Source organism: Macaca fascicularis, chromosome X (assembly GCF_037993035.2).
Source record: "Macaca fascicularis isolate 582-1 chromosome X, T2T-MFA8v1.1".
NCBI lineage: Eukaryota > Metazoa > Chordata > Mammalia > Primates > Cercopithecidae > Macaca > Macaca fascicularis.
The window spans coordinates 37,444,474-37,467,717 of record NC_088395.1 but is presented as its reverse complement, the minus strand read 5'-3'; the positions used below and the strand labels follow the sequence as shown (position 1 = coordinate 37,467,717).

General features: G+C 42.5%; 1 protein-coding gene across 1 annotated transcript; it reads right to left on the bottom strand.

The window, feature by feature from the left end:
• Window positions 1-17,418: 17,418 nt before the first annotated feature.
• LOC102120982 (putative ferritin heavy polypeptide-like 19) lies at window positions 17,419-18,110 on the bottom strand. The gene is given in 1 exon segment (XM_005593274.5): window positions 17,419-18,110. A coding segment is annotated over 1 exon segment (609 nt). The 5' UTR covers window positions 18,028-18,110.
• Between the last annotated feature and the right edge of the window lie 5,134 nt (window positions 18,111-23,244).

Sequence of the window (23,244 nt, the reverse complement as noted above, 5' to 3'; positions counted from 1 at the left end):
TTGAAGCAATTTACTGCATGGATTTCTCTTAGGTCAGCAGGATGGTTAGTCCAAGTTTAAGCCAAGCACAGTTCACAGTCAATTTCTGCTCAAATTCATTACTTTTGCAGCTAGCTGTCAGCCTTATTGCATCAGTAGGAGTCAGACTAATATTGCCAGCAGATTATGTCATAATTTGTTAACAAAACTATTCATTACTATTTTTTGCCATTTCTTTATTTATTTGGGATATAATCTGCATCTCCCTTATTAAAATGTGTCAGATATGCTGATGTTCTGTACGACTCAATTGTATTCTCTTGACTTTATGGATGAAATGAACCTATATTACAAACCTGGGATTACTCTATAAGAATGCCTCTGAGTTAATTATACTTCCTGTTAGTACAAGTCTGTTCTAAAATGCACTTAATTGCATTTGCAGACATTCATTTTGAAATTGGTCATTGTTGGTGGTTTGTGGCTTTGCTCTCAGGAAGAAGGGTGCTATATTTAATGTAATCGATAAAGAATAAATACACTTGAAAAGGAGTTTATGATTTGGTGTTCTTAGAGTGAAGATTTGGGAAGAGAAGTCCTGCAATGTGAGGACTCGATTTTACAAAAAGTTGGGTCTCGGGTAATTTAGTGACTTTCTCCCATAATGCTCAGTTACTTAATGGTGGAGCTAGGAGTAACCAGTGCTCAGGTGCCCCAGGCCCATTCTCTTTCTACTTTACTATGGGAGCAGGATCTTGCAGAAAAGTTTTCTCTATGTGATTTACTTTTCATAAAATAATAATAATTAATAATGTGGTGTTTTTTTATTTTTATTTGAAATAATATAAAACTTACAAAATAGTTGCATATACAATACACATGAATTTCTTTCTGTAGTTTAAGACTTTTAGTTTATTAATTATTTTGAAAACTGTTAAGATAAATACCTAAATTTCTTGTACTTCATTTGTAGATTGGATATGTTTTTATTATTTATAATAACATTTAAGTGTATATAAGTATAAACACAAGTCTTCCATTAAGTTGAGCCATAATCTTAACATATATTATTTATAAATTTGGTTCTTATAAACTTTAGACAATATTCCATGTATTTGGATAGATAGCTTCACCACTTACACCAGCTGGGTACAGTTTTATGATGTCCTTGTTTCTCTGTCAAAGTGTTATTATAAAGTATAAAACACATAACTTTCTACATTTAGATAGATCAATTTTTAACATTTTACGAATGTGTGTCACAGACACACAAACACACACTGAAATACCTGAATGAAGAGACAGACAGATGCAGCTAACTTCATATATTTCCCAAGAACAAGAGAATTCTGGGCCAGGCACCATGGCTCACACTTGTAATCCCAGTGCTTTGGGAGGCCAAGGCAACAGGATCTCTTGAGCTTAGGAGTTGAAGGTTACAGTGACCTGTGACCAAGCCAATGTAAGGCAGCCTGGGTGACAGAGCAAGACCCTGTCTCTAAAAAATATTAAAAGAAAAGTAAACAAAAGAATGAAAATTCTCTTACAAAACCATAGTACACATATCCAATTCCAGAAACTTAACATTGATACCATGCTCTTTATTATATAATACACAGTCCATATTCAGTTTTCACAGCTGTTGCAACAATGTTTTTCTGGTCATTCTACTCCTTTTCCTCCTAAATCTAATCCATGTTCATGTGTTGCACTTAGTTGTCACGTCTCTCTAGGCTCCTTTAATATGGACTCGTTCTCAGTCTTTCTCTGAGTTTTACAACATGGACATTCCTGAAGAACACAGGCCTGCTGTTTTGTAAAATATCTCTCAGTTTGGGTGTGTCTGATGTTTTCTCCTGATTACAGTTGGTTTAGGTACTCTTCTGGCAGAAATATGACTTAAATGGCTCTGTGTCCCTGTTAAAGCATCACAACAAGAGGCACATGATGTTGGTTTGTCCACTATTGATAATAACAGCTTTGGCATTTGGTTAAGGCCGGGGTGGGGGGTCCTCCAGGTTTCTTAGCAGGTTATTTTCAGCACAGCATGAGAAGCAAGAAAGTCTACATGGCAGGAAGTACCTAAAATCCATTTGTGAGCTAAACTAGAGGGAACGCTGAAATTAACTAGGGTTAGACAGGGTTCTTTGCAGTTCCAGCCAGTGTGATTCAGCCCTCAGCTTGTACTGTTCTCCAGCCCTCCTTCTCCTGCCAAACCCTACAGCCTGATTCAATGGCAATCTTTGATGGGGCCTGCTGAGTCACTTTCTTAGGAGCCAATGCTATGTAGGTATTCCTTCCTCCACAGGAATTCAAAAAATATTATCTCAAAATCTAAAAACACATGAGTTGGATGACACTATGGTCTGCATATTCTGAGTCCTTTATTGATTGGTTGCAGAGATGTTTGATTGATAAGCCTGGCCTTAGTTGAGCTTACTTATGTAATAGGCAATAATAATAGCCCCAAGGAATATATTTCCCAAGGCACTAAACATAGTAACAGGGACCCCTTCCCTTGCTCCATTTCCTTGCCCTGTCCTGTGCTAAGGTAACTGGCTGAATAGAATAGAGCTTGAGCCGGGCACGGTGGCTCATGCTTATAATCCCAACACTTTGGGAGGCTGAGGCAGGTGGATGGCTTGAGCTCAGGAGTTCAAGGCCAGCCCGGGCAACATGGCGAGACCCTATCTCTACTAAAATTACAAAAAATTAGCCAGACATGGTGGTGCGTGCCTGTGGTCCCAGCTACTCGGGAGGCTGAGGTGGGAGGATCACTTGAGCCCAGCGGGGTGAAGGTTGTCATGAGTCGAGATCGCCCCACTACACTGCAGCCTAAGTCACACAGCCAGGCCCTTTCTCAAAAAAAAAAAAAAGACATCGAGAATAGAACTCGAAAAACATGGTTGTGGCTGTTTTCCTCAGGGGAGCCATCTCACTCTAATGAAGGTTTGACCTGCTACCCACCCCTATCCCCTGCCTTTCCTCTTACTAAGCTGGGATAATGTTAAACATTTTTTACTTGGCACAAATATTCATTCTTGATCACAAATCACTGGGTTGTCTGAGAAAGTGAAGTCATATAAAACTATGGGCCTTCAAATAGGATACTCCACCCTCTTTGGGGGCTGATTAGAAACTAACATGAATCAAATAAAACAAAATGAATGAAGTAGCTCTCTGTAGAAATGTTTACAGGCCAACTTCCATACTTCATAGTTATTTAATCATGGATTGCTATTGGGACTAGAGCTTCTCCCACATTTTAGAATGTTATAGTTAAAAATAAGAGTGTTATGAATGATCAATCTGCTAGCTGCCTCAGTTTCTTCATTACAAATGAGAATAACCTGATCTGAAGAGACATGTTTGGAGCAAGGTTGAATTTCTTTGGCCTTCTGGTCAAGTCAAGCAGGTTTAGCTTGGAAGAAACTGAATCACACATAAACTAGAAGCGGGGTTGCTCATGGATATGACACTGTGCCTTGGGAGTTGGTAATAGAGAGGGGTTGTTTTCTCAGAGCCTTTTTGGAGAAAGTCACCATAGGAGTTCTTTGTTCTTTACCCCAAATCTCCATAGTTTCTGTGACTCTGCTAAACTCCACATGTCTGCTCCTTTCTGTTTTCTCACCCTCACTCTCGCTTTTAATTTCCCAAGAAAACCTGGTAACGCCAGGGGTAGTATCTTAGCTTAAGTTCTCCCAAAAGATGATCCTAGGAGAAGGGTTTGGATACAAGCAGTTTATTTGGGGGATGTCTTAGTTTGGGCTGCTATAACAGATTACCATAGACTGGGTAGCTGAAACAAAAATAATATTTTTTTCACTGTTTTGAAAGCCAGCAGTCTGAAATCAGGATGCCAGCATGGTTGGGTGCTGGTAAGAGCTCTCTTTTTGGTCTGATAATGGTAGTCTTTTTGCAGTATCCTCATATGGTGGAGAGCGCAGAAAGAGGAAAACAACCTCTCTCGTGTCTTCTCAGTGCACTAATCACATAATGAGGGCTCCACCCTAGTGACCTGATTACCTTCCAAAGGCCTCATCTCCAAATACCATCATACTGAAGATTAGCATTTCAACATATAAATTTTGAGGGGATACAAACATTCAGTGCATAGCAAGGAGTAATACCAGGAAGCATAGAGGGGAAAAAAGAGAAAGGGGAAGACATTCAATAAAAGGCGCATTCATGAGTGAGTTATTACTAGGGAGCTCAATGCACTAGGGACCTGCTGAGAGACTTTGCTATCTCTCATGCTGCTAATCATGAGAGATCGTGCCGTAGAATTATCCCTCCAAGAGGAGGAAGGAAATTGGAGAGGTACCCACCAAATTCTGTTCTTCATTGGTTGAAAGTCACTTCTAGGACATTAAAGTTCCTGGCCCTTCCTGGCTTGCCCCCCAAGTGAGTGTAGCATGCTCTCATAGCCAGAGAATGTCCTAAGTCACAGAAAGACAGGTACTTAAGGTAAGAAGCCTTGGGTAGTGTAGGAACAAGTAACTGTCCACGGAAGTTGCACATGATCTCCTGGATAAGCTGAGAGGTTACAGATGAGGTAGCAACAATGAGTGACACTACAGAGAAGGCACCTGAGGCAAGCTGGGCCAGGCAGTTGGTAGGGAAGGTTGGAGTGCCCTAGGCCCACACTTCAGCAAAAACTGTATGCACAGTGGTTCCCAAAGACAGGAATTGTGAAAAGACTGGTACCCTAAAACCGGTCTGCTAGTGCCTTTTTCCGAACAACCTTATAGGACCAAACAACCTCCCCCCAACACACACACACTGAGCATACATACACACACTAAAATTCTAGGAAAGCTTCATGCTCACGGTCCATACATTCTATCCTTACATCTTCAAGGAAGCAATAAGTCCATCGGCAGAAGTAATTATTGCAATAGTGTCTTCATTAATCGAATTCTGTCTGTCACTCTGCTCAATTTACTTTTTAAGGTCATGCTTTGGATGAACTTTTTAAATGAGTTCATAAGAATAGAGCAGAACAAATACCCTATGTGGCCTTTGGAAAATCATTCAAGTCTTCTAAATTACACATAAGAATTTGAAAATATTCAACCCCTATTCATGCTGGAGTTGAAAGGATAAATAAAGCAGCCCTTTTTATTTCCCTCCAGAGTCACAAACTAATTGAGACATAAAACACAGGAATAAAACAGAGATGAAAATATCACCTTTGTTGAACTAAGATTGAATTGCAGAATGAGACTAGACTTACAGTCATAATAGACCCCCAAAACTGTGCCCCCAACAATCTACCCAAGAATCCAGCCTCCCACTCGTAGCAGAAAATCATTCCCTAAGAAATTCAGCACATGGAGATTGTAAGACTGTTTGAATCTTCTGTACAAATTATGGGAGAGAGACAGAGAGACAGACAAAGAGAAGGAGAGCTGTAGAGCCACACTGTATTATTTGGGTCTTTTTGGAAGCAGACTCTGCGACAGAGTTAGTAGTGCAAACTGTATATTTGGAGGTATATCTTGTGAAAGATGAGAGGGGGAGGAAGCAAAACTGGGCAGGGAAAGTCTCAGACCATGCTGTGGCTATGAGACCTATGAAAGGAAAGAGGCGAGAAAGCAAGATGGAGCGAGGGGGAGAAAGTAAGATTGGGCAGGGCAAGCCTGGGATCTCAATGCAGATTTGACAAAGTCTCAGTCAACACATAGGACAGCTCCAAAGCAAACAATTCCTGTTAATTGAGTCTCATATTGGCAGAAGCGGGCAGGTCTTAGCATTCCTTCTGTGTTTCCTCATTGGCTAGGCTTTCCGAGAAGAATGTGGCCTTCAAAAGTTGGAGGCTGTCAACTAGCTGCACTCCTTGCAACTGAGTGGTAAGTTCTTTCCGGAGAGGTTCTCCGAGTGGCACACATAAGTGGCTGCCATACACGTCTACTTCGTTCCTTTTCTTACTTTTTCTGATCAGAAAAGTCATACTTCTTCACTGCTGGAAAGGAGTAGACAAGGGAGCAGAGAGAGGCTGGCAGTGTTAACATGTGTTTCGTTCTCGGGGAATGAAGTGGAAACATACATACACACCAAAATACATATTAAGTAGAAGTCCTTTATGGATACATGAGGCATATGAAATAATTCTCATCCCTTACCCCTTGCCACAAATGACATATAATCCCACTTCCCTTCTAGGGCAGGTGGGTCCTATTAACTGGAGAAACCTTTATGTTGATGAGGTGGAGAGCTAGGTGGGGCTCAACTGCATATCACAATGGAATAGAAAAGAAGTTTGGGGAAGGATGAAGAGAATGGAGCCTATAACACTGAGTATTGTATGAAGGACAGAGAGAAAATCATTGTATCAGGAAGACCAAGAAGGGACTTGGGAGAATATAAATGTCAATAGAAATTTTAAAGTTGATTGCTTTGAGGAAAATGATGTGAATTCTTTCTTGGCCTCTACTGTGAAATGTTAAGAAAGTCTACATTGTCCTGAAATGCTTTCATGGAAGTGGATTTTTCATAGGATACCCAGGAAGGTATTGACATTTATGTCCGAATGAATATGCCATGCAGCAAAGCCAAGTGGTTGAGATAGTAATCTAACTTAGGTCTGCATGGTGATGAAGCCCATGAGCTCAACTGTTAGGCTTAGACTGCTCTTGGTTGGCTTCAAGGAGAATAGAAGTGGTGCACAAAGTTAATGGAACAGACTAAGAACTTTGCCTTGGACATGCCAGCATTGTGGAGTTCCTCATTTATGGGGTTGTGTTCCAAAACTCAGGTGTGCCCTCAGAGTGTGTACACACTCTTGTTTTCCATAGTTACTCCCACAGGCCAGCCTTTGGCTGCCTCTAACAATAAGTATGGCAAAAGAGCACAGAGAGTACACTGAATCACCAAGGCCAAATAAGAGAGGGGTGAGGTTTGGTCCACTTTCAGTCCCAAGCCCCATGATTCCCAACTATTAAAAAAGATATTATTAGACAAAATAAACAAAACAATTTGAAAAGGCTATATTCATGATGATTCTAATTATGTTCCATATCAGTATTATATCAACTGGGTTAATAGGAACTATTTCGCAAAATGGATTAACTGTTAAAAATATGTTAATGCTTATCCAATATCATGGAGAGGAAGGTTAGTTGATTTACAGGAGCAGTTCCATTTATTCAGAAAAAAAATCCTATAATAGAAAATTTACTCAGTAAGCCATGCTACCTTATTAATATCATTTGGGAGAAAACAAGTCTAACAGATGCTGTTGGTGCCCTCCCCCCATAGCCCCTTGGCATTTGCCATGTTCATACATGCTGTCCAACCTGCAGCTGCCAGCACCTACAACCCTCATCCTGAGGCCTTTCTTTGGACACTGAATCTCTTTCTGATCCCCCCCACAAGCAACCCCCAACCAATGATGGATCGAGTTACTGGATAAATATCCCAGCTCCCTTGTGCCATGACTGGTATAAATCAGAGGCACGTTCTCCCAGGGAGCTTATGTTCTCCTTGACTTTGGTGATCTTGCTTAATAATGCAAATGTTATTGGCTTCTTTCCGTTCCCTGTTTTTATTTCTTTATTTCCTTACTGATAGTTGCTGGTATTATCTGCCAAATAAATTACTTACATTTAAACCATTGTCTCAAAGTCTTCATTTTGCGTTACGATAAAGGACTACCGAGACTGGGTAATTTATAAAGCAAAGAGGTTTATTTGACTCATCACTCTGGAGACTGTACAAACATGGGACCAGCATCTTCACGGTTTTGGGTGAGGGCTCTGGAAGCTTTTACTTTTTGGCAGATGGCAAAGGGGGAGTAGACGTGTAACATGGTGAGAAAAGGAACGAGAGAGAGGAGAAGGTAAGAGTCTCCTTTAAACAACCACCTCTCCCATGAACTAATAGAGCAAGAACTCACTCATTACCATGGGGAGGGCACCAAGCCATTCATGAGGATTCATGAGGGAATCCACCTCCATGACCCAAACACTTCCACCAGGACCCACCTCTAACATTGCATATCACATTTCAACATGAGATTTGGAGGGGACAAATACCCAAATTATATCAGGGTCACTTCTATATGAACACAAACCAAAACATTTCATTTGCCTCACCTGTTGCTTACTAAGGAAACTTCTGATTTGAAGTTGAGCTTCTCTAGTGGCCAGTTTCTGATCAAACATGCAGTAATAATCTCTCCTGCTTGTATGAGTCCTATTTGTGGCTGATTAATAACTTGGAAATGTTGTTGGTGTGAGTCAATCTTCTAGAACAGGGAATGGCAAACTATAGCCTGTAGGCTAAATCTGGCTGGCCTTTAAACTTTGTAAATAAAGTTTTATTGGAACACAGCCACATCTACGTATAGTCTGTGGCTACTTTCACACCACAACAGCAGAGTTAAATAGTTGTGACAAAGACAATATGACCTGTAGATTGTAAAATATTTACACTTCATAGAAAAAGGCTGCTGATCACTCACGGAGAAGTTGTTTACCTTTGGGTTCACTGGGAAAGTCAAACCTGTGGATTTATAAACATGGAGGTCAGAACTTGGACCAATGTCATCTCACCAAGTGGCAGCCCAGTGAGACTCTCAACTTAAAATACAGACTAGTCACCACCTACTCAATTCCTTCCAGTGTTCGATTATGGCATGGTCAGAATAATGTCTTGGGAATTCTAAGGTAGAGACAAGAAGGAGGGCATTGGCTAGACAGGCATATTAAGAAAGTGTCTTTTACATTGAGGTTCATCAACACACTTTAAACAAACTTCTCTCCAGAAAACTTCTTATGTTTATTGACCTAGTTCTTGCTAATCATCCCCTCATGCTGTACCCTCTTGGTCCTTACAGGCTCAGCATCAATTATTAATTAATCTGAAATTGATTGATGAGGTCCTCTGTAAATGATTCTAAGCTATACTACAATTCTAGCTAGCCCAAGCTTCTTCAGCATAGAGACTATTTATATTAATTGTCAACCTCCTAGCCCCCAACATTGATAGCATAGTATTTTGTATACAGCAAATGTTCAGTAAATTATTTGACTATCCAACATCCACCACACATAGACTTCTATAGATGAGGCAAAATGATAATCAAACTGGAATCATTTGTCAAATCTGAAATAATTTTATATAATGTCTCTAGAATGATAAGGAATGTAGGCTTCAAAAATGCTAAAGAAATGTATGAAATCCCTAGCCTTGGCCATGCAGTGTTATTTTTGACATTGAACTGCAAGATATTTCTAAGTCACAAATTTCAAAAGTGACCCCTTCCTGAGTAAGTAATAACAAAGCTAACAAAGAAAGAAAGAATATATCTGACTCGTTTGGGAAATTAACCAGATTGCATGAACTTTATGTCTTGTAAAAAATCCTTCTGAGTAGAGACTAATTACTAAAAATGTATTTTTGTTCAATTATCCACAATCTAGTCGGTGGATAAAATAAGTAGGCCAATAATAATATTCCAAGGAACATATGGACATTGGAAAGAATAACCTTTCACTATAATTACTAGCTCCACTACCTCACTTCTACTCATTCTTTAATCCACTGTGGTCTGACTTTTATTTTCAAGTAAGTTCAACTTATCATTTTTAATTTCCTGTGTATATATATACCAGGGCTTAATGAGAGAAAAAAATTCACACATTTCCTGCACTCCAGTGTTCCATAGCCTATTAAAAGACCCAGGCATATGAAGAAACAATTGTCATACAGAGCGGCAAGTGCCATTAACAAGAAATGTAGTATAAATGGTGATAAGAAAAAGGAAAAGGTGATCAACTCTGTTTGAGGGTGGGGTCTTAGGTTGGGTTCTTTGGAAGCAGAGCTTGAGGCAGGGATTTATTAAAGGCATGCACTCTGGAGGAAACACGTACTGCAAGATAGGGCAGGGGAAGGAGCCAAGCAAATAAGTGATCTTGATCAATGTCTACCCTTGGCTTCCCATGAGACAGATTCTGGAGCACAAATCTCACAGCAGAGAGAAAGGGACAGGTCCAGGCTTTTGTACCTCTGTGTCACAGGGCCATTGGCTGTGCCAGTTAGCCAAGGGTATTCCTTCTGAGAAGGTCACAGGCATAAGCCATCAGCTGAAGTACTCACAAGCAGCTGAGCATTTGGGTATTCTGCTGGTCAAGTGCATCTGGGCAGAGCACCAATATCATCTATTAACAGAGGGTTAGAAAAATTAGATTATATGTTTATTACTTTGGGCAGCTCAACATCGGAACACCATTCCTGTTTGAGACAATAGGACAAGACAGATGGCAGACAAGGCTTAATTTTGCATGATGCTTCCCATTTTCTGAGCCTGGTCCTACGGCCTTCCAAGTTTGTTATTGTATATCCTTCTTTAAAAATTCCTTTTCTGCTTTGACTAGCCAGGGTCAAATTTCATGGTTAGGGAGTTTTGACCAGTACAGAGATTAGGAAAATTGTTAGATCATAGATCATCGTAGCCTGAAAAACATAAGGCCCATTGAGGGGGAGAAGAGCATATGGAGAGGAAAGATATTACATATATTCAGGCTGAGTAAGAACCATAAATCTAGGGTGACTATAAAATGTGTTACTTGTGAGTGTAGGGGAAAGTGTGGCAAATCTAGTGGGCATTTGAGAAAAAGAAAATGAATTAATCATGGGATTTGTTGAGTATGAGTGTTCTGGGTACACCAAGAGGGAGATGCTTCATAGGTGGCCTTTCAAGTGTCATGGTCAAGATGAACCATCTGGAACACACACACACACACACACACAGAGAGAGAGAGAGAGAGAGAGAGAGACCACTGGGGGTGGCTAGGCTAGGCTCAGGGGGAAATGAACACAGAGCAAGAGTTGAAGAGGACAAAAGCAGAATCCAAGAGGGTTATTAAATCTATGTAGTTCTCTATAGATAAATATTCGGCAAACCAAGAGAGGACAGGAAAACCAAGGAAAGAAGGACTAGCCAACACAATTAAATGGCTCCAGAGTGATCAAGCAGGGCAAGGGCTGAAAAGAGACCAGTGATGATGTTAACTAGTAAGTCAGTGATGACCTTTCAGAGGAGAGTTTTATGGAGTTCCTTAAAATATAAAACAATGTATCCCCCCTTCTGTGTCTAGTAAATACATCACCTCATCAACTAGATTCCCTTACAACCCTGTGTTTGTAACTGTTCCCTCTCTATTGGCTCCTATGCAGTAAAGAAGCGTAACTAAAGTACTCTCTTCTCTCTTCTCCAGCTGTGGAACTCCAACTCATCCTTCAAGAGTCAATGTCACCTCCACAGTAGGTGTTTCCTGACTCCTCAGGTGAGAATTAGATCCCGTTTCTCTCCTGGAGTCACACAGTACTTTGTGTTTATTTCTTTTGTAGATCGTACTGAAGTATATTGGAGGCATCTACTTGTATGTCTGTCCGACTATGACCAGAATCTGTGTCTTAGTCACCTTGTTTTCTTAGTGCCAAGCATAACCTGTGGAACACATGACAGAATTCAGTATAAATTATTGAAAAAATGGCTATTTGGCTGAAAAGAAATAACTGCATGAATGCTCCCATCCTAAAAATTTTTACCTTCAGTCTATTTCTTGATTTATAGTTCTGAATACATATTTCAAATTGGAACTTATGATTTTCAATATGCTTCATACAATAATTAAACATTTGGGAGAAAAAAATCATGCACAGAGAAGTATCCCAAGGGAAAAAAATAAATAAATATCCTTGGTGCATGTGGTACAGTTAATATATCATTACAATAAATTATAAACCAAAACCAACATTATAAAACACAAAAGTTGAAATAGATATAAAATGGAAGAAGTCTATTTCTCCTCATGCCAGGAAGTAGCTTTGCATATTAATAAAATTTAAATGCCTCACAGACAGAAAAATGATGGAAATAGACTGTGATAACTTAAAAACGAGCACACTTTAAACAGCCTCTGTGATGAATATGTGATTATGAAGAATCCGTCAAAAAGGCTAGTCAGGCATTGTTCCACTCTGATGCTTCCAGAAGCAGGATGACTGATGGCCCTCAATTAAAAAAAGGCACAGCGAGAGACAGGCTAAACTGAAGGCACAAAGGCAAGAGGTTGAATTGCTGAAATATACAAAGATACTAGTCTGAAAGGTAACAATTGAAATTCTAGTAAGTGTGAGTGTTTGCGATGTGTCTAAAATATTACAAATATCCAAATCATTCTAGAATATTAATGGAGACTGAGAAAAAAATAAAAGGAAAAGTAAAAAGACAAATAGATGCATAAAGAAAGGTGAAAAGTTTATAATATTTGGTAGCTTTAGGTGAATTCATGGTTGCGGCAAGTTACCACAAACATGGATTGGCAAAGACTTTCTATAAAGAATGAGATAGTAAATGTTTTAGGCTTTGCAGCTACTGCAAACGACCTCTGTCTCAACTACAAACTCTCCTGCTGGAGTTTAAAAGTAGCCACAAACAGTAGGTAATTGAATGGGGTGGCTGTGTTCTTATAAAACTGTATTCACACAAAAAGTGGGGGCCAGATTAGGATTGCTGACTGTAGTTTGCGAGCCCATGCTATGCAACAAACCAGTTTGTGATAAACAACAGAATAGATAAAATCTAGTGTGTGTGAGACAGAGATCACTGATTGTTGAGTCAATAACTGTTGAAGTTACAGTAAGTTTTTATTGTATTTGGTCTAGTACTTACAAGAGGGTATAGATTGAGCACATTGATTAAGTCCAGGCATTAGTATTATTTTCAGGTTATCTAAGTGATTTCAAGGTGCAGCCATATTTGCCAACCAGGGTGCTAAAGAGTGCTTCTCAAATTCCAGTGTGTAAACTGATCACCCAGAGTCTTCTTAAAATGTAGATGCTCATTCCATAGCCCTGGGGTGTGGCTTGAAATTTTTCATTGCTAGCAAGTTCTCAGTTTAGATTGATACTGCTGGTCACAGACCACACTTTGAGCAGCCAGATGCTAGTGCTGGTTTTCAATGCCTGGCATGCCCATGCCCTGCCCCAGAGGCTTATGTATTTGGTCTGGGATGCCGCCTGGACATTGAGATTTTCAAAACCTCTGCTGGTGATTTGAATGTGCAGCAAAGCTTGAGAGCCTCTATGCCAAAGCTCACGATGATATGTCTATTTTAGTTATGTTATCAGTGGCCCTAATGTGTTCCCTTTTTCTCATTCTCCCTCTCAGTCATTCCTCTCCTTTCCAGCTCCAAACATCCAGACGAAGGTGGGGATCAGGGTGAGCACTTCATCCTGTTGCTGTTGTCCACCTCTGAAGAGTGGGAGAAGGTTCAGGATGGAAACAGGAGACTCAGGCAACCTGGGTTTGGGAAGAACAAGCACAGCGTTCTAGGAGTGAATTCAAGGCAAAGCTGGTTGAAATAGAATGGGTGGGGGCGGGGAATAGCTCAGAAATTTATCACAGCACAACCTTCCTCCTGTCTTGGGCCTGAGGTATGTGTGGGGTGGGGGCAGGGAGCGAAAACAACCATGTACCCTCCTGAGTCCTGGAGACACCTGACAACCAAACCAGCTTCTAAGGGTTTTTCCTTCTCAGTGCACAGGGCGACTTGGTTACTAGACATGCAAGAGAGACCCCCAGTCGCAAAGTGTAGAAGTGAAGTATTTTCCCAAATCATAAAGACCACGAAGGGCCGGGCGCGGTGGCTCAAGCCTGTAATCCCAGCACTTTGGGAGGGGGAGACGGGCGGATCACGAGGTCAGGAGACCGAGACCATCCTGGCGAACACGGTGAAACCCCATCTCTACTAAAAAATACAAAAAACTAGCCGGGCGAGAAGGCGGGCGCCTGAAGTCCCAGCTACTTGGGAGGCTGAGGCAGGAGAATGGCGTAAACCCGGGAGGCGGAGCTTGAAGTGAGCTGAGATCCGGCCACTGCACTCCAGCCTGGGCGACAGAGCGAGACTCCGTCTCAAAAAAAAAAAAAAAAAAAGACCACGAAGAAACATAAGGGTAAAGGATGATGGCTTCCAGCCCATTATCTTTATCAAACTAATGTAGGGACAGAAAATCAAATACCACATGTTCTCACTTACAAGGGGGAGCTAAATGATGAGAACACGTGGACTCAAAGAAGGGAATAACAGACACTGGGACCTACCTGAGGGTGGAGGGTGGGAAGAGGTAGAGCAACAAAAAAAAACTAATTGGGTACACGGCTTAGCACCTGGGTGATGAAATAATCTATACAACAACCCTCCATGACAGCAGTTTACCTGTATAAAAACCTGCACTTGTTCTCTTGAACGTAAATAAAAATTAAAAGAGTAGAAGATGATAATGGTGATAAATCATGGGTACCACATAGTGAACATACACTGTGCCAGGCATTGCTCTAGGTGATTTACATATATTAACTCATTTAATCTCAACAACCCAATGGGGTTGATGGTTTTATTATCCCTTTGTGGAGAAACTGAGGCACAGAAAAGTTAAACAACTTACCCAAGTTTACCCAAAATGAGTGGCTAAGATGGGATTTGAACTCAGGCAATCTGAGGTTAAGAAAACACTACACCAAATTTTCTCTCCAAAACAGAAAATTAAGAAGTCCCCTCAGTCAACTAAAAGTTTGAAACACTCAAAAATTAATGCTTGCTCTGTTCTTTCTCATATCCACAGGAGAACAGTCAAGGGACTGTTTCAATAGGTTATAGCTGGGACAAAGTCAGAGAATTCAGAAGTCCTTACAGTAGGCAGCGAAAGAGATGCAACGAGAAGACCAAGTTTGACAAAGATGCATAAAAAGGCAATAGCATTTTCTGTAAACTGAACTCAAAGGGCCAGAATCCTAATTTTTAAGAAAAGTGTTAAAGTACGCTCGTATGGAAATGTGGAAGACAATTATTGCACAGCTAAATTTGTTCATATCTTAATAAATGCTTATATGGTTTGACTGCATCCCCACCCAAATCTCATCTTGAATTGTACTGTCATAATTCCCATGTTTTGTGGGAGGGACCCATTGGGAGATAATTGAATCATGGGGGCACTTTCTCCCATACTGTCCTGTTGGTAGTGAATAAGTCTCATAAGATCTGGTGGTTTGATAAGGGGAAACCCATTGGCTCCCATTCTCTTCTCTTGTCTGCCGCCATGTGAAACATGACTTTCACCTTCCACCATGATTGTGAGGCCTCCCCAGCCACGTGGAACTGTAAGTTCAATAAACCTCTTTCTTTTGTAAACTGCCCAATCTTTGGTATGTCTTTATCAGCAGCGTGAAAAACAGACTAATACAATGCTCAAAACAATCTGCTAGCTTTAAAATGATGCAAGCTACACATGTGTCTTTGACTAAAGCATAGAGTCTGTAAATTTTTGCCTTTTACCTTTGTAACCCACAGAAGAAAGAAGACTTTTTTGTTTCTTGTTTCTTTGTAACTTTCTTTGTGGCACAGAAAATAGATGTTTTAAGTATTTTTCAACAGAGATGGGCAACATTAGGGTTTACATGGGTGGAGGTATCCTTTGGTCAAATAGAGAGTGGACTGAGAGAGAAGAGTTTTTAAAGGGGAACGAGAAAAAAAAAACATAGAGAAACAGGTGTATCATTTCCATATAGAATCTTCTTTATACTAGGAAATAATATCTTTCTATCCAGAGACATGAAGAAAATGTAAAAGGCGAACTTTTCTCTCCATCTTGAAAGGAGAATTCAGAGGCCACACTGAGCTTCTCAGGAACAGGAGGATTTTGAGGTAAGCTTGGGGCAGACATTGGGAATAAGATAATAAACATGAGGCAGACAACGGTCAAGGTGGGACCAGCAACTCTCTGGGTGTTCAAACACCTCAACCATCCTCTAAATGTTAGTTGCTCTGCACTTTGGACTGGATTCGTCATACTCTCCCTTATGCTCTCTTTCTGGTGAGCTCATCCAATCACATGACTTCATTACCGTCTATAAAAAGTCCCCCATATGCCTACTTCCAATCATGACATTTTTGCAGCTCCATGATTCACATTTCCCCTAGGATGGCTAATAAAAATCTGATTTTACATGGCATGCATTCCCCGCTCCTCCACCCCAGGGACCCCTGCAACCATCCCCAGGGAAATAATAACACCATCATCAATCCAAGTGTTCAGGTCCAAATTTCAGAACCTACATTATGTTCCCCCTCTCCCATTCCTCACCTCCTGTCCATGAGTAAAGTTTGTCTCTCCCTGTCAAAAACCCATATGGAACTTGTCGACCTCTCTTCATTTCCTCAGCCACCATCACAGCTCAAGCTGCACTAGTCTCCTACCTGGATCAGGTACACTGGCTCTACCCGGTCTGCACCTTCAACTCTCTGCCACCCCTCTACATTCTTCAAAGCAGACAGTCACTGCCTTGACATTTTGGGGGCATTTATTCTACTTTATATTCAATATCACAAATTTGACCTTCAGCTTTGACCTTATGTTTTTCAGTCCTTTTGAGTTGTTTATTTATCAACTAGCTTTAATGGAAGAAATGGTACAATTGAAGGAAAAACCATGAATGGAGAATTCGTAAGGGCAATATACAGGAAATCACCCCCTATCTGTGGGGAAGGCAGCCTAAGGCTCAGTCCCATTATCTGTATCACTCAGGGTGAGCTTGCCAAAGAGGTACTCTGCGATACCGTCCACCCGAGCCCCCATCTTGAAGCCCAGAAGCAAGAATCCTTAACACTTGCATATTTTGTTTTTTGTTTGTTTGTTTGTTTTTTGAGATGGAGTTTTGCTCTTGTTGCCCAGGCTAGAGTGCAATGGCGGGATCTCGGCTCACCACAACTTCCATGTCCCAGGTTCACACAATTCTCCTGCCTCAGTCTCCCCAGTAGCTGGGATTACAGGCATGCACCACCATGCCCGGCTAATTTTGTATTTTTGGTAGAGACGGGGTTTCTCCATGTTGGTCAGGCTGGTCTCAAACTCCTGACCTCAGGTGATTCGCCCCCCTCAGCCTCCCAAGTGCTGGAATTACATGCCTGAGCCACCCACCCAGCGACGCATACTTTAAAAAGAAAATTTTTCATGTCAAGTTAAAGACTATATTATTTTAATCCCTGCCCAATCACATTTCCTACCCTTCTTCTCCAGAGGTAACAACTAGGATGAATTCCACACCATGCTTTACACCTTACCATGCATACGCACCCACAGACACCATGGCCCAATACTGCACACCCCACCCGAACCCCACCCACCCCACCCATCTCACCCCATCCCACCCCAACTCACCTCACCCTATCCCACATGCCCTCAGAGTTTATAAGGGGAAGACTAATGTGTTTTCCAGGGACCCATAGAATACCTTTTCCCTCCACCCCCGCAGATCCTGAGCTGCATGCAGATGGGGCAGAGCTGAGTGGAGAGACTGCTGGATACCTACTTTTTAAACCTGCATGGAGATGTGCCCTGATTCCTAAAAGGTGCGAGTGTTGCAGACACGCGTCAGCTGGACACCTTTATTGCTTTGAGAATACATAACTTTATTGCCAACAACGGTAAAACTGAGAGGAGAAAACTGAAGAGAACGTTCTGAAAGGGCAACATGGACGCCCCGCCTGGTGGCCGTACCCGGGGAAGGCACCCCGTGGCTGCGGGGCCCCTCTGGGCTCAAGTGTCTTTCTGGCTGCGGCCCAGGGTGAGCTTGTCAAAGAGGTACTCTGCCAGGCCTGCTGCCGGAGGGGCCCCCATCTTGCGCAGGTTGCTCAGGTAGCCACCCAGCTCTTTGATGGTCTTGGCCTGCTGGTTCAGGAAGTGGTTCTCCAGGAAGTTGCACAGGTGGGGATCGCCGTTCTGCTTGGCTAGCTGGTGCAGCTCCAGGAGACTCTTGTTGACTTTCTTCTCCAGGTGGAAGGCACACTCCATGGCCTTGAGCCCGCCCTCCCAACCTTGGCGCTCTGGCTTCCTGATGTCGCTAAGGCAGATGCGGCCACCGCGCAGGTTCTGCAGCCTCATCAGCTCCTGGGCGTGCTCCCTCTTCTCGTGCCACTGGCGCAGGAAATAGCAGCTGAAGCTCTCCAGGGCCACGTCGTCCCGGTCGAAGTAGAAGGCCATGGATAGGTACACATAGGAGGCGTAGAGCTCCAGATTGACGTTGATGTTGACGGCGACCTCGCAGCTGGGGTGGTAGTTCTGGCGCACCTGCGACAGCGGGCCCAGGGCAGGCAGCGCGGGCGCGGGGAGCAGGCGGGGTAAAGCGGTGTGGTCGCGAGGGTCCCGGAGCGGGCAGCGGCATCGGCATCGGCTGTGGCGGCCACGGCGGAGGCCTCGGAGCACCACCATGGTGGGCGAGTGCGGCGACCAGCGGAGGGCGGGGTCCTCCGGGCGGGGTGGTGGTTGTCGCAGGGTCTGCGAAGGGACCGGAAGTGGGCTGTGGGGACCGTTATGAGGGGAGGGGCGCACCCGGTCCGGCGGGTGGTGCTGGTGGCGAGGGTGAGCGCAATGAGTTCCGAGGGCAGGCTGGGGAACTAGGCACTCTCAGTCCTCTGCGCGACGTCAAGACTGCAGAAACTTTTGTAGTGTCCAAGGACTTTCGCCTGTACCCTGATTATTCCCCTCTATGACAGCTTGTTCTCATTTTATAAACCTCTTGTCTTTCTTAAACTCTGAGAGTATGTTCTGGTAACGTTTTCTTCTGTTTCCTGTATTATATCCTTTTTTCTTTCCTCCAGAATTAGTTCTCTTTTTGCATCTTCCTCACTTTTCTTAAAGAGCTGGAAAACGTTTGTCCATTCATGATTAGAATCAAGGACTAGGTCAGCCTCGGTGATGAGCATGGATCTAATGCACAGTGGTGAGTCTGGATGACCAATAGAATTCTCCCATGAACAGGAGGGTGGAGTGTGTGTCAATTAGGGAGTGGTCATCTCCTTTGGAGATAAAGGTATAGAGCTCCTAGGCAGAGTAGGAACTATTCCAAATGTCCAAAGCATGGTATTTCTCTGGCATTGGAAGACTTTAGTGGATCTGTCTTCTAGGTAGATGTCAGCTTCCCTTTAAATGCTCATCCATGTCTGCTGCACCCTGAAGCTCAATTCTCTCTGCAGGAGAGATGGCTCCACATTATAGCGAATGTGATTTCAGATATGTTTTGAGGACCAAAGCTTAAACACCAAAGACTCCGTTTTTAAAATTTACTTCGAAAAGTCCTCTATGTTCACGGTTTTAGGTACTCAATAACTAATCCCCATGTCTTCCCTGCTGAATTTAAAACCAATTAGTTCTTCAGCTCACTGAAGAACAAGCTTAGGTCTGTAGCAAAATGAACTTGCTAGTACTTTTCAAATCTTCCAATTAGAGAAACTCACTGTGGCAGAATGACTTCATCAAAGCTTATTTGTTTTCATCTTGGTCCACAAGTAACCATATTTTTCAAGCTACTCTTGTGATTTCATGGGGTCATGTACTGATTTCTGGCTATTGAAATATGAAAATAACTGACGTATGGCTAAATAAGGCCTAGTTTATAGGACACACCCTGTGCAATCCATGTCTTGTGTGAAGAGGAGGAACAGACCCTACAATATGACATATCCAATTTGGAGAAGGAGCCTGGAACTTTGAATAACATATGGAGAATGTCCCCTCATCACTGTCACCACCAACCTGCACAGGACCTTGATAAAAATGGAAAAATTAAAATCTATTTTAAAACCTAGAGATTTGGAACATTTGTTACAGGAGCTAGCCTTTCCTCACAAATCAAATGAGCTAGTCAAAGAAGGTACTGGATAACCACAGGCTGTACCCACAGGGTCTTGTAGGCTTATGGCACTGGAGTGCATTCCAGAACACACCCTCTCAGTGGGAAGGCAGATGAAGAAAACGAGAGGTTGAGATAGCTCTGGGTCATCATACTTTCTTCCTTTTGCTTACTGCACCAAATACACACAAACACACACACACACACACACACACACACACACACACATACATATATATCTCAATCCTTCTCCCTTTTTTCGTTCTGGAGAATGAAATTTAAAATCCCTCATTGGCCAGGCGTGGCAGCTTACCTCTGTAATCTCAGCACTTTGGGAGGCTAAGGCGGGCAGATTGCTGGAACCCAGGAGTTCAAGTTCATCCTGGGCAACATAGCAAAACCCACTCTCTACAAAAAAAAAAAAAAAAAAAAAAAAATTAGGCATGTGGCACACACCTATAGTCCCAGATACTCAGGAAACTGAGGTGGGAGAATGGCCTGAGCCCAGGAAGTCGAGTCTGCAGTAAGCCGTGATCCCACCACTGCATTCCCGTCTGGGTGACAGGAGTGAGAGACTTGGTCTTCAAAAGGAAAATAAAAAAGAAAAATCTCTTATGGACTCTTGAGGGTCAAGGAAAAAGATTTTCCTTCTGTCTCGATGTCTGGAATAAAATCAGGCTGGTCCTTGGGTACCTAACCTTAAGCCAGGAACACAAAGCACAGGGGCAGAGATCACGACTCTCTGACCCCAGAACCAGTCAGCTGTGGTGAGGAAGGTGGGACATGTAATGATATAAAGCACTCCTGGAACCACATACCTGGAATCTGTGTTTGGGTGGAGCAGTTCCCCAGAAAATGGGAATGCTAGTTCCAGGACTGGTAGTGGGAGACTAAGCAGGTGGTACCACAGATAGTACCATTCAGTCCTCCCTACTGAGCCATGAGGTCTGCAGAGTTAGGAGGTTCCCACGTCTGTCTGTGTCTCCCACACTGCACACCACGCCGGAGCTTAGCACATTCTTCTCCTTTGGAAAGGAGTATAGTGAGGAAGAAGCAACAAAAATGGGCTAGGAAAGCAAAGGAACAAATTGTTGGAGGTATCTGTGGGAGTGGAAGTAGCGTCAGCTCCCAACTACAAATGTGAAATGCCTTTGGGCAGCATGCTGCCTCAATGCTGTGTGTGAGGCCCAGGGTTCAGGAGCATGGCCACAGTGAGCACTGGTTTAAAAAGGGGGCAAGGAAGCCAGTCTCAGCTCTGTCACCAGAGAAGTAGATGATTTAATGAGTCCGTACCAGACTAGATGATTTCCTACATTCTTGGGAATCCTCACAATTTTGTGAGGTAGGAATTTTTTTGTTATTGCACCTATGAGGAATCTGTGATCCTAAATATAAAGCACTTACCCAAGATGATACAGAAACAGAATTCAATGTCAGGGCTGATGCTCAACTAGAACTGTGGGACCATGGTCAAGTTTCCAATGAAATGCTATATAATTAGGTTGCTGGGTCATATAGTTTCTCATGGCCTCTCTCTGCTTTTAGTGAGAACAAAGATATATACAGGGAACTAGTCAGTACCTGCTGTGATTCACAGCAGCACAAACTACCACCCTCTCTCACCAAGTGTTCCTGGGACAGCCCTTTCCTCTGGCAAGGTCAAGTTTCTCCTACACAACTTCAGAGAACAAACACTCCTTGTTCAACTTCTACTGGGAAATGAGTTTAAGTAAATTGTTTTTAAAAATGTGAGGCTATAGTATGAGATAGAACAAAGCTTTTCCTCAGGAGGCTGCTAAGCCCCTCTTCATGGATGGGATGAGGAGTTTAGACTTTTTATCACTCCTCTGATGTGCTGACCCCTACTTTAAGATTGTGATTAATTTAAATACTGTGTGTCTGCATTTTAGGTGGCATTTCTTTATAAAGTGTTGGTCCCCCATCCTTGTACAATGGGGATAATCAGCATTTAACTATAAGAGTACAGCTGATGCTTGGATTGCCTTTCCTGGTAGGATTAAAATACATTTTATTTAGCACCCCACTCCTTCTCCAACTCTTGTTCCTTGGTCAATTTTCTGAATAACTGGTGCTATCTGTGTCTGATTATTTCTAACTTGACTGTAATTATGTGACTTCTCATGAAGATGTTCTTCCTTCCTCCATCTCTTAACAATTTGCTGCACAGAAATCCCAAATAATTGTTTACTGGTTACAGACACCTCTTTGGCTTATGTAGACCAGCAATTCTCAAACGCGATCCATAAGTCTCTCCACTGAATTTTTTAGTCTGTTGGTGCAAGGTGGGGGTGATATGAAAGACAATTTTCAGGGTCCATATTCTGCATTTAATGTTCAACAAGAGAATCAGCTTCATTTCTTCCAGAAACTAGCACACAGAGCGATGGGAATCATCACTGATCCTAAATGCTCTCCTGATAGTTATTTTATTATTGAGTCCGTGTGCTTCAAAACTCAAATGCTTTCATTGCATGTTTTATTCTAGAAGGAGTTCAAAAGGATGACTCTGTCACTCGTGGTAGGAGACAGTGACTCTTTCATGGAGCATTCTAGTCTAGCAGTGGCCCTCGTGCCTCTTTACTGCTTGTCAAATCACCCATTTTATCCAATGAAGAGTGTGGAAGAGGAATGATACGGTTTGACTGTATGTCCCCACCCAAATCTAATCTCAAATTGTAATCCTCACCTGTTGAGGGAGGGACATGGTGGGAGTGATTGGATCATGGGAGCAGTTTCCCCCATTCTGTTCTCGTGATAGTGAGGGAGTTCTCACAAGATCTGATGGGTTTAAAAGTGACAATTTCCCTTGCACTTTCTCTCTCTCCTGCTGCATGTAAGACATGCCTTGTTTCCCCTTTGGCTTCCGCTACGATTGTGTTTCCTGAGGCTTCCCCAGCCATGCAGAACGGTGAGTCAATTAAACCTCTTTTGTTTATAAATTACTCATTCTCAGGTAGTATCTTTATAGCAGTGTGAGAATGGACTAATATAGATTACATGTACTGGCAGAATGGGATACTGCTATAAAGATATCCTGAAAACATGGAAGCAACTTTGGAACTGGGTAACAGGCAGAGGTTGGAACAGTTTGGTGGGCTCAGAAGAAGACAAGAAAATGTTGGAAAGTTTGGAACTGCCTAGAGACTTGTTGAATGGTCTTGATCAAAATGCTGATAGTGATATGGATAATGAAGTCCAGACTGAGATAGAATAGAAAAACCCATTTTCTGAGGAGAAATTCAAGCTGGCTGCACAAATTTGCAAACACAACAAGGAGCCACGTGTTAATAGCCAAGACAATGGGGAAAATGTCTCCAGTGCATGTCAGAGATCTTCACAACAGCCCCGCCCATCATAGGCCCAGAGGTCTAAGAAGGAACACTGGTTTCATGAGCTGGGCCTAGGGCCATGCTGCTCTGTGCAGTCTCAGGGCATGGTGCCCTTCATTCCAGCTGATCCAGCTCCAGCTTCAGTTAAAAGGGGCCAAGGTACAGCTCAGGCAGTTGCTTCAGATGGTGCAAGCCCCAAGCCTTGGCGGCTTCCACATG